This window comes from Engraulis encrasicolus, chromosome 4 (genome assembly GCF_034702125.1).
Source record: "Engraulis encrasicolus isolate BLACKSEA-1 chromosome 4, IST_EnEncr_1.0, whole genome shotgun sequence".
Classification (NCBI taxonomy): domain Eukaryota; kingdom Metazoa; phylum Chordata; class Actinopteri; order Clupeiformes; family Engraulidae; genus Engraulis; species Engraulis encrasicolus.
In genome coordinates this window covers 30,785,830-30,797,570 of record NC_085860.1, presented here as the reverse complement: position 1 = coordinate 30,797,570, position 11,741 = coordinate 30,785,830, and the positions used below count along the sequence as shown (strand labels likewise).

The following is an 11,741-nucleotide window of genomic DNA, read 5'->3' as shown; positions in this document are numbered from 1 at the left end:
AACTCAACAAATTGATAAATCTTGATAAATCTATTCGATGAACCTTAATCATATTTAGGCTTTTACTTAAAAAGAAGACCGGAAGTTGATCAGGAAATGTGCTCTCGTGTTGATTCCGTGGGTTCCATGACAGTCTCACATGTTACTGTCCAGTCTCATTCAGCAGCTCTGGACAAGTTATTCTGCTCTTGGGTAAGGGGTGCTACTTTATATGATGACCCGTAAAATTATTCATCAAATACTTTACTACTGGTGTGAAGCCATACCATCTCGCAAGTGCTGTGGAGAAGGTCTGTTAGTGTAAGTTTCCCAAGCTAGCTAGCCGAAAATCCGCAGCAATGGGTTTGGTTTGTAGTGTTGCCAAGGGGAAAATACATAGTCACTAGTTGATCTTACACTTTCCACAATACATATGGTTGTCAGAAAGTACGATAATTGATCTGCCTAAATGTAAGTGTTATTATTCATGGATGTAGCCTAGGGTTGAACTCTATCTTGTGACGCATGTAGAAGTCACAGCACGCATGTGAATGAAGGCTCGTCTCCACACCATCCACAGGAGAGTTCGTCTTTACATTTCACCGAAGTGTGTGTACACTTTCTTTGGTGCCATTCAAAGACCATATCCAGTCACCTGGAACCAGATAATTTGCAGGAGCTCAAACGTTACAAACTTCACATCCTACTAGTAAGTAAAACAAGCTTATGTTCTTAACATTTCTATCCAACTGCCAGGCCTTCGTCTTCAGCTGACGGTTTCTTATTTGTTTCTGCTTAGTTTACCCTTAATGGAGGACCCTGAGCCCACATCGTTGAAAAGGGCCTGCCCTGGTGAAGAAGAGCCTTGCCACGCCATCAAGAAACCCAGAGTGAAAGATGAGAATGGAGCATCTACTACAGAGTTTGCCAAGGGGCAAGGAGAGCAGTGTGAGGAGGAAGGCAGTGGAGATGAATTGGCCGAGGAAGAGGAGGAGGAGGCCGAAGGGGATGGAGAGACCTTTGCAGACATGATGAAGCACGGCCTCACAGAGTTAGACGTCGGCATCCTGAAGTTTGTCAGCGAGCATAAGGGCTTCTCGGGGATTCTGAAGGAACGGTTCGTCAATTGAATATTGCTTTCATTGTCTCTTGTTTATGAAGGGGGAGAACATTTTGTAGATCCAGATGAACTAAGTCCTGTCCCCGGTTTTGATTACAGGTACTCTGACTTTGTGGTACATGAGATCAACAAAGAGGGGAAGATTGTTCACCTTGATGACTTATCGGTTCCAGCAGAAACTAGTGAGGTGAGCCAAAGGTTCTGGAACACACAGCGCTAGTCTAATGCATGCTGACTAGCAGAATATGGAGTGGGAAGTTGGTAAACCTCCCTCCTGAAGCCTCATACAAATATGCTACTCATTAGGTAGCATGTCTACCTTCCATATTAGGATGTGCTATGAGGTTATGTGTTTGAGACTGGACTGTGCACTGCATGTAGTAGTAGGTACTACTTGAAACCATGCAGTGTTGTTGCTCCACACACAATTTCTTGAGGTTGTTTATTGTGTCCACCAGGAGCCAGAGGAACCGCCGCCTGAAGCTCAGGTGCTGACTGAGGACCAGAAGAAGCAGCTGGAGGAGCTCCAGTTATTCAAGAATAAGGAAGGCAACGTCTCCATAGAGGTACTTTATTAAAGAATAAAGCACACGTTATCCGCGTTTACTTTACACAAGCACTTTTTGTTTAGGCCAGTTAAGTATATTCGGTTTACACAAACTGTTAACATAGGCAGTTTCTATGTTTGATTATATGACGTATATGAGCGTTTTAATTCTATATCACCTATAATAATTGTTCGTATTTAATGGTGCATATTTAATCGGTTTATACATTTAATTGGACTTAAAAGTGTCTACGTAAAAGTACAATGGGAGCTGACCAACAAATAGCATGAACATCCCCTCCCCCTGTAAATCAGTTTTCAGTCAACCTTTGACTGTTGCATCTTCAAAGACATTACATCATGCCGTGCGTGCCAATAGATCTACTTGGTTCAAATGTTAAGAAATTTTTAGACAGAAAGACTGATCCGTCCATGCTGGTAACTTGATATGAATTGCTATTCACCTGTATTTTTTCTTCAGGTAGCAGAGGACTCCAAAGAGAAGCGTACTCAGGTCCACAGGGCAGTGAAGAACCTGTTCCCTGGCCTGGAGACCAAGACGGAGGAGAGGGAGGGCAAGAAGTACATAGTGGCCTACCACGCTGCGGGGAAGAAGGCCCTTGCTGGTATCCAACACTCTGACTCCTCACATGCTTACAGTGTCTCTTATCTAGAGATGTACAGGATCCAAGATCCGGTTCCGGATCCGGCAGTATAATAGGGTTTTTCAGACTATCCAGATCCGGCAGGATGTTAAGCAGTGGATCTGGTATCTGGCAGTTACCTTAAAATCAGGATCTGGGGCATCTCTCCTTTTTAGGTAGTCTAGGCTTTTCAGTCAGTCTTTCACAACCCCAATCGCTGCATGAGTGAAAGCCCTTTGAAAGCAACCGTTGAAGGCAATGTGGCAGTAAGCCAATGAGTCTTAAAAATAGTTTGCGCCAACATAATAAAAGGGGCCTACCTGTGCGAGTTAGCTATGTGTTTCAACACTTTCGTAGGTTCCGGATCCGGCAGGATTTTAAGCAGTGGATCCGGTATCCGGCAGGATCATAAAAATCAGGATCTGGTGCATCTCTACTCTTATCCTATAGAACTAACTTCTCTCTTCTTTACCACCGTTTGTGGGGATGCATTCTTCTTGCATGTCCCTCATTTCTGTTCCCGTCGTGCATGTTGCCATCCACCCCTGGCATTGTACGCTAACGTTTTGATAGAGCAACTTTAGTAGCATGTGAAGGTGCATGAACAGTCATGCATGTCTTCGGCTAGTTAAAGAATGATCAGGCCCCTTGCCCCACCATCTTAGCTATATCTGGACACGTCCTTGGTTCTTAACCTTTCTGTGTCTCTGAAAAAGCCATATCTTATATTGAAGTACACACTTCTCTTTTACCTGTTTAGTTGTTTTCTTATTCATCTGCATTCCCTGCTGGGTCAAACCTTTATCGTTTCTTTCTGAGCAACAAAGCAAAATGTTGCAGGACCAATAGTTTTAATATATACGGTAATCTTAATTGTAAAAATGGAAGACAACCTTCAGAATGTATGACAGTACAGTGAGTGAACTACTGTAGTACCATCCATTTTAAACTAAACTCAGACATTGTGAACAGTCTGCATTTTTACCGTGTCAGTAACTGCTGCTATACGACATTTGCATTGAAGGCTACAATCTTCAGTTATGTAATTAATGTTCAAGTGCTTGTTTTTCTGAAATATTGCATTGGCACTAAATGTCCATTAGACAATTTGGTTGTTGTCTTTGGGTGTAGTGACTGTACTTTAGTTTGATGTTGAATGTTGTCAGCATTATCACTCTAGATTCACCAGTGTTTTAAATCCTCTTGTTTTTAGTTGCTTCTTGTGGCACAGTCAGTGTCAGGTATGGTCAATTAGCATAGTCGGCCATGTTTCTCATGACAAAATGAAAGAGGCGCGTGGCACAGAAAAGTTAGCGACCCACAAACCGCACCATCATTTTGCCCCTTACCCTCTTGCATGCCGATACATGCCACCCTGGGCTTGTGGTGTCTACTGATGGTGTTGTTCAGTAATGCTCTTTTGTCCTCCTGCTGCTTCTTCTCTATGGGTGGACAGTGGTCCGAGCTGCTCCAGGTAAGATGGTTTCTCCCACTCGGCATCGGCAGAGGGGGTACTGACAGGTTGCAGGGCCTCCAGGCACCCACAGCTTGTGAACTATGGATCAAGATCTGTATTTCTTGGGAGGACTAGTCTGGCCTGGGGACATTCAGACATGAAACACTGAGGAACACGAGGAAGCTTTAGAGAGGTTCAGGTAGCATATCCCTATATATTTGTGGTTCCTCCCAGGATAGTGTATTTAGTTACTGCAAATCTTGTTGAATCAGTCAAGTGAAATTGGGCAGACCTGCCTGCAAAACGTGGCTGGTGGCTGCATTGACAAATGATCCTGCGTGGTGATGGTTTGGGCTATGCAGCCTCTCCTTGGGAATTGTATCTTGGGAACGTCCCTGTTATTTTAATGTGAATTATTTTAAATTTCTCCAGATGAAAGCAGTTGGTTTAGATGTGCTGAACTACATGTATCTGGAACTTTTGTCCGTGTTCATTCCTCTTCAGCCATATCTCACGTTAAACTGTTTGTTTCCATGGAAGCCCCTAGGAAACACTCGTGGCCCAAGAACAGAGGCAGCTTCTGCCACTTCGTGCTCTACAAGGAGAACAAAGACACCATGGACGCCATTAATGTTCTCTCCAAGTTTCTCAGGTCTGTTTAGAGATAAGAGGTTCCCATGCACACAGACACACACACACACACACACACACACACACACACACACACACACACACACACACACACACACACACACACACACACACACACGCACATGCACTGAGTATTATCTGTTCATACAGTACAGATTTAAGCATTTAAACCATTTAACCCATTGTGTCCTGGAGCGACATATACGCTGCATTCAAGTTCTTGAGATTTGAGCTGTTTTATTAAAAATGTGGGTATGTTAGAGCTGAATGAACACATTCTAGTGCAAAATGAAAGTTCTAGTTTTTAAATGCAACTTATTTCATGTTTTTATGTGCTTCGGAGGCTGAGATATTTCGGTTTTATCAGGGAGAGGGCACCTTTTCCCAAAAAGGGCTTAGGCTAAAATGGGTTAAAGGCAAGACTCAGTTCAATTCCATTCAAATCAATTTAAATGTATTACAGTGTGGCTTCACCATAGCCATTTCAGATGGGAAATAAAAAATATACAGTAAATGGATGAAGCAGTGAGTTAACACACCTATGTGTCCATTCAATGCAATTGATTGATTTTTTTTTACAATTGATTGATATTTTGTATTCTTTTATTGGCATGGTTATGCCTGTCAAGCTAAGCAGGCAAAAAGCTGTTTTTCTTTGGTTAAAAGTAAATATCCTAACTTATTTCTTGTCTGTTTTCAGGGTGAGGCCTAATGTGTTCTCATACATGGGGACCAAGGACAAGAGGGCCATCACAGTGCAGGAGATTGCAGTCTTAAAGTGAGTGCTGTGCGACTGCTGATAATGTGTAAGTGTGTACATGCTGGTATTAGGAAGCTGATGTTGCAGCGAATCATTATTCATTTATTTCCAGATGGTTACATCTTACGTTGATATTAAACAGCTGATTTTACATCTTAAGCTGTTGTAGATGAAATGTAGCATCTATACAAATTCTATCATGCCATATGTTTATATTGAAGCTCTCAAGCTGATGTATTGATTAATATACATTGTCCTAGAAAGCTGATTTTACAGAGAGTATCAATGTTTATGACATTTTAGTTTTAATAATGAGGTTCAATCACAATTCATCCAAACTCTGTGAATTTTAGAGGGACAGTTCAAGTTAATTGATTAGCCATTGATTAACTATTTCCTGAGTTAGTAAAATGTTTATTTGCATGCAGGATCACTGCAGAGAGAATACTTCACCTCAACAAGTGCCTGATGAACCTGAAGATTGGGAACTTCTCGTACAAGAAGCACCCTCTCAAGCTGGGGGAACTTCGAGGGAACCACTTCACTGTCGTCCTCAGGTCAGTTTCTGCTGTCTCAACAGTTGAGAATGAGGTTTGTTTTTGGAAATTACACATTACATTACATTACACTTTGCTGACGCTTTTAGTATCCAAAGCGACTTAGTTATATACAGGATATTAGTTACAGTCCCGGGGTGGCAATGTGGGGGATAGGTACCTTGCTCAAGGGCACTTCAGATGGGATGGAGGTGTAGGGAGAAGTAAGGGTGGGATTCGAACCAGCAACCCTCTGGTCTTAAGCCCGCTTCCCCAACCATTAGGCCACGTCTGGTGACGAAGAGGCACACTATGCTTATGCTAACGTTGCACCTTTTAGTCTTTTTTTTTGTTCATTTTTGTTTCGTTGACTGTAATGATAATAAAAACACTGGAAGTTATAATACTTTCTCTGGTGGTATGAATGAGTTTCCTTTGTGTGGGATTGTGGGTCGAAATTTTGGCTTTGAGACGCACTATGCCTATATTATCTCCTGTAGTGCTGTGAATGAGTTTCCTCGACTGTGTTGGTTTTGGGGGAAGCCTTGACCTCGTTTAGGATGTTGGTCTTGGAATCAGAAGGTTGCAGGTTCGAACCCCACGGCATCCATGGCTGAAGTGCCCTTGAGTATGGCACATACCCCCGCATTGCTGCAGGGACTTAACTAATTCCCTGCAGTACCTTTTGATAAAAGTGACAGCTAAGTGTGGTATAATGAGATTTTATATTATATATAGGGCTCTAAATGAACTTTTTTCAGCAGTCAAAATTATTTGTAGATGTTAATCTTACTAGCCAAGCACACACTCACTAATTGGACAAAGTGGCTAGTAGTAAGTTGTTTTTCTACCAGCCAAACAGAAATTTCCCCTGCATTTGGCCAGTTGGCTGGTGTTAATTTAAAGCCCTGATTATATTGTAATGTAATGGTTTTTTTTGCACAGGAACATCAATGGTTCACAGGAGCAGGTTGAGCAGGCCATGAGCTCTCTCAGGGACACTGGCTTCATCAACTACTACGGCATGCAGCGCTTTGGCACCACAGCCGTGCCCACCTACATGATTGGCAAGTAAGGATTCAGAAAAGCCCTTCAAAGTCATCATGGCCACAAGTCACTATTTGCGAACCATTTTCTTTGGCCCTCTACACATCATCCATTAGCTGGCTGATGCATCACATTGCGAATAAAACGTATGCGGAAGGAGCTGGTGTTTGCCAGACTTTTGTACTACATTCGTGCATGTGTCAACAATGATGTTTTAGTAGTAGCAGACGTCGGGGTGGTCCAACCACACCTAATGCAACTATTGTAGGGATGAAATGTTTTTGTTTTGTTTTTAGTGGATTATCTAAGAAGCATATTCATTGCAGTACATTAACTATCTATTACTTAATTTATGGGCATTAGCTGTTACCACCTGATTGATGTCTGAGCCCCTTATAACGGCATTGACCCACTCAACATCCTTTCCTGTAGTCTCCCTTCTGGATACACTGCTATGCAGTGCTCATATTGTACGTGTATACAGTTATTGTGCTGGATGTAAGAATGTATTCAAATGCAATGTTCCCCCTCTAGAGCCATTCTCCAGAACAACTGGGAGGAAGTCGTGGATCTCATTCTGAAACCACGGCCAGGAGGTACAGTGCCTAGGCTTTGTCCCAGTAACAGTAGAACACTCACACTGTACACTCACACTGTACACATTATTAGGCCATGGTTGCTTGTTCTCAGCAGACATCTGACAATGTGGTGTTTCTCTCTCTCTCTCTCTCTCTCTCTCTCTCTCTCTCTCTCTCTCTCTCTCTCTCTCTCTCTCTCTCTCTCTCTCTCTCTCTCTCTCTCTCTCTCTCGGCAGCGGAGAAGGGTTACCTGGTGCGGTGTCGTGAGGAGTGGGCCAAGTCTCAGGACCCCGAGGCGGCCCTCAGGAAGCTGCCGGTCAAGCGCTGCGTGGAGGGACAGCTGCTACGAGGCCTGTCCAGGTACGGCATGAAGAACATCATCCATGCTTTTGGAATGGTGAGTTTTGCACACTTGCACACACACACACACACACACACACACACACACACGCTCACACAAACAAACGTGCACATGCACATACATTTACTCAGACTGTTGCCATCAAACACACTATACAGAAGCTGATAGAGTCGGTATCCCTAGGTAAAGTATTATTGATGTGAAGTAGTGGGCCTGACCAGTGACCAGACTAACTAAGAAGAGAAAGGGTCAATTAGATCAACTGATGATGCTATTGCTCTTGGTCTTAGCACCACTCTTACCCACCTAGATCAGAATAACCCCTATGTGAAGATGCTCTTAATTGACTAAAGCTCTGCCTTTAAATACCATTATTTCATCCAGGCTAGGGTTGAAGCAGCAACACCTAAATCTTAAACTTAACCATAACTAGGTAAAGTAGTTGGACATCATTATCCAAAGATATGATGGTTCGTCATGATGTACAAACCCCAACTCCGATGAAGTTGGGACGTTTGGTAAACAGTGAATAAAATCAAAATGCTATCATTTTCAAAACATTCAATCTATTCATTAGATGGAGAATAGTGAAAAGACAACATATTAAGTGTTAAAACCGAGAAAAAATATTGTTTTGGGGGACATATGTACTCATTTCTAATTTGATAAATCCAACACGTCTCAAAAGAGTTGGGACGGGGATCAGTGAAATTTAGTAAACATCCAAATAAGATAAAACAACAAAGAAGAACATTTCAAAATGAATTGTACTGACGGACAATATAGGTGTCCAGGTATAAGATCATCACAGAGAGGCTGAGTCACTCAGAATTAAAGATGCAAAGGGAATAATTACCATAGTTATTACATACATTTTTGAATTCCCTTTGATTTACCACGATTGAGTGTATATAAGACATATTTTTGTTAATAAAATCATTGTATAGGTTCATGACATCATGAAATATATATTGGCTGTAGTCTCACTCTAATTCCTGGAGTGCTAGAGCTATTGAAAATTGACCATATTAAGAATGCTTAATGCATGAAAATGACACAGGGGTTTAACATTCTCCTAAGCACCTGAGCTCACTTGAAATAGACCCAGAAGACATGGGAAACTGTCCTTTGCTTACAGAAGTCAGCAGAAGTTGTAGAAGTCCATTCTTTTTGACAATAATAGAGCATTGCACATCCTGTGCTACAGTGAAAATGGACCATCCAACTTGTGTTAGTGCTAGCTTCAAAAGTCAGCCTCCATGATGGCATGCGGATGCAGTAGTGCATTGGTTAAGATGTTCTCACTCATCTGTAGAGTTAAATACAGTGCTGAATGGTATAAATGGGTTTTAAACAGCATGAAAAGCCACTCATGCATTATATTTTGAAGGGAGATCTTCGATTACTGCCACATAGTAAGGTCAAATTGCATTCTCTACTATGTTTTAACAGTTTGGCTCCATCATAAGGACCAGCATGTGATAAAATGGTGGGTTTTTGGTCAAGACCTGTCACACTGTAAGCACTACAGAAAGGAAAACATTGCAAAACATGACAAGGAATACACCCACCATTTAAGATGGTGAAATCATGTCCAAGATAGGAATTAACACTGTTTTTTATATAAAATCATCTCATCGGTTAATGTATTTAACTGTTAAGTGTTGTCTTTTGTTTTGTTTTTAGTCTTCCTCGACATTTGCTGCCATTTATTGTCCCCGTCCCAACTCTTTTGAGACGTGTTGGATTTCTCACATTAGAAATGAGTACATATGTCCCCCAAAACAATATTTTTTCTCGGTTTTAACACTTAATATGTTGTCTTTTCACTATTCTCCATCTAATGAATAGATTGAGTGTTTTGAAAATGATAGCATTTTGATTTTATTCACTGTTTACCAAACGTCCCAACTTCATCGGAGTTGGGGTTAGTATATCCACAGCATACAGGACAAGTATACGCGTAACACAAATATTTTGTTTAACTCTGTTTTTCTACGTCACAGATTCCCCGCAACAACCGGCTGATGTACATCCACAGCTACCAGAGCTTTGTGTGGAACAGCATGGTGAGCAGGAGGGTGGAGGCCTTTGGCTTCAAGGCGGTGGAGGGGGACCTGGTGCTCAAAGGAGGTGAGTAAGACCATTAAAGTGGAAGTCTGCATCTTGTTTTTAGTCATATTACTTTGAACTGTCATGCGATTCCGAAAGTAGCACATGAAATGGCGCGTTAAGGAAAAAGGACATGTTTTCCAGCTCCTGCCAAAGCCTGTAGTATTTCTGTGAATGCTCCCTTGGTTAGCGTAACCAAACAGGTTTGGAAGTGTGGCTAGCTGCCCAATCACACAATTTTTGCTGGAGCATGGAACAGGAAGCTGAATTGTATGCATTCAGCGACTGCAGAATTGTACATGTGCAACTTCCAAAATCCCAGAATCTGGGCTTTACGTATGCCAAAAGTGACCTCTTTCCAAAAAACAATGAGTTCCAAGTTAGCTGAGCCATTTTGACATTTTCATCCAATCTGGCTAAGTAGCAGCATAACTAACAAACACGCACAAGCAAAAACATGAAGTTCTTGACATGAAGTAATACTGGGTTTACTCAAGTGTAATTTTCTTCTCTGTCCACCAGGGACTGCTCATGTTCTGACTGCAGAGGAAGCTGAGAAGCACTCCATTCATGATGTTGTGATGCCGCTACCGGGCTTTGATGTCATCTACCCAACACACCATGGTTAGCTTGTGCTTTCTAAACATGTGTTTCCCCTAGTAATTTGCTGTTGCATTAGTCTTACAATTAAGTTATGTTCTATTTTTTTAACCGACTTTCACAGTTGGGAAGGGCTACAGAGAGATGCTGACTGCAGACAACTTGGACATTGACAACATGAGGCACAAGATCAAGGACTATTCTCTCGCAGGGGCCTACCGGCTCATTCTCATCCGCCCAAAGGATGTTAGCTGGTAATAACAGAGCATATGACTATGATTAACAAAACATTTTGTAGCATTCTTTCCCTGTCCACTCTGTCAAAAGTGCCTCATACTGTATATACCCGCATGCTCCTCTATTATGTAACCAAGGAGTTCCTAGTATAAAATCATGTTTAGATATGTATTGAACCGTTAAACATAATCAGGGATCTTGATGAAAATGTAATATTCATGTTGTCTGTGTGTCCACTTCTACTCTAAGGGAGGTGATAAACTACGATGATGCACGAGTCCCACTGGTTTGCACAGACGTGGAGAAGCTGGAGAGTAAACCAGACCCAGTCTACCTCACAGGTCAGTTGGGAGAAGAAGTTGGTACAGTAGCTTTTTAAATATACAGATGGTAACATCTGGGTGGCTAAATTAATGTTTTTTTTCTTATAGAGGGGAAATACAGGGCCCTGAAGATGGACTTCTCACTTCCTCCTTCCACATATGCCACCATGGCCATCAGAGAAGTGCTGAAGATGGACACTAGCATCAAGAACCAGACGCAGCTCAACACCACGTGGCTCAACTGAGTTGGCTGTTGTAGACATGTCATGTCATAGTACAGACTGGAGTACCTTTATGTTCAGTGCACTTCACAGTGCTTTGATTTTTTGTGTCCTCATTAAGGGGTTTTTATAAATATTGATAGTAGCTTTCTTGGATTAAATCAGGAAAGTTTAATGTTATGTAGACCAGCTCTATTTTGAGCTTTGCTATAACCTGTATTGAGTGCGGTTATTTTTTTGACTGACTTTCTAAGTTCAAAAAGAATTTATTTGCTTTTAAATATTGTACTGTTGCTCGACTGTACAAACCGATATGAACTGTAAAGTGGTGAAAATTCCCCTGCCCATGGAGCACAATAAAATGCCCTTTGAGTTTATTATGGCCTGGTGTAAATGGTAGCATAAAACTGTACATCCGTGAGACTTACAAATATGATGGGCTTGTGTCAAGGAGGTCTAAATAATACAATGAAAATAAATTAAACAAGAATTAATCTAAGAGGTGGAAGGCGCCCAGGAGTACACTGCCCTACAATTTCAGAACGCAGTATAATTCAAAATGGCAAACT

General features: G+C 41.7%; 1 protein-coding gene across 1 annotated transcript; it reads left to right on the top strand.

Moving 5' to 3' along the window:
• Positions 1-92: 92 nt before the first annotated feature.
• Positions 93-11,549, top strand: pus7 (pseudouridine synthase 7). The gene is made up of 17 exons (XM_063197135.1): positions 93-192; positions 560-688; positions 779-1,096; positions 1,199-1,286; positions 1,558-1,665; positions 2,128-2,272; positions 4,287-4,398; positions 5,098-5,175; positions 5,586-5,714; positions 6,639-6,764; positions 7,275-7,336; positions 7,555-7,715; positions 9,686-9,812; positions 10,314-10,415; positions 10,516-10,645; positions 10,878-10,969; positions 11,060-11,549. The coding sequence occupies exons 1-17, from the start codon at positions 140-142 to the stop codon at positions 11,194-11,196; spliced, it is 2,097 nt and encodes a 698-aa protein (XP_063053205.1). The 5' UTR covers positions 93-139; the 3' UTR covers positions 11,197-11,549.
• The last annotated feature ends 192 nt before the right edge of the window (positions 11,550-11,741 follow it).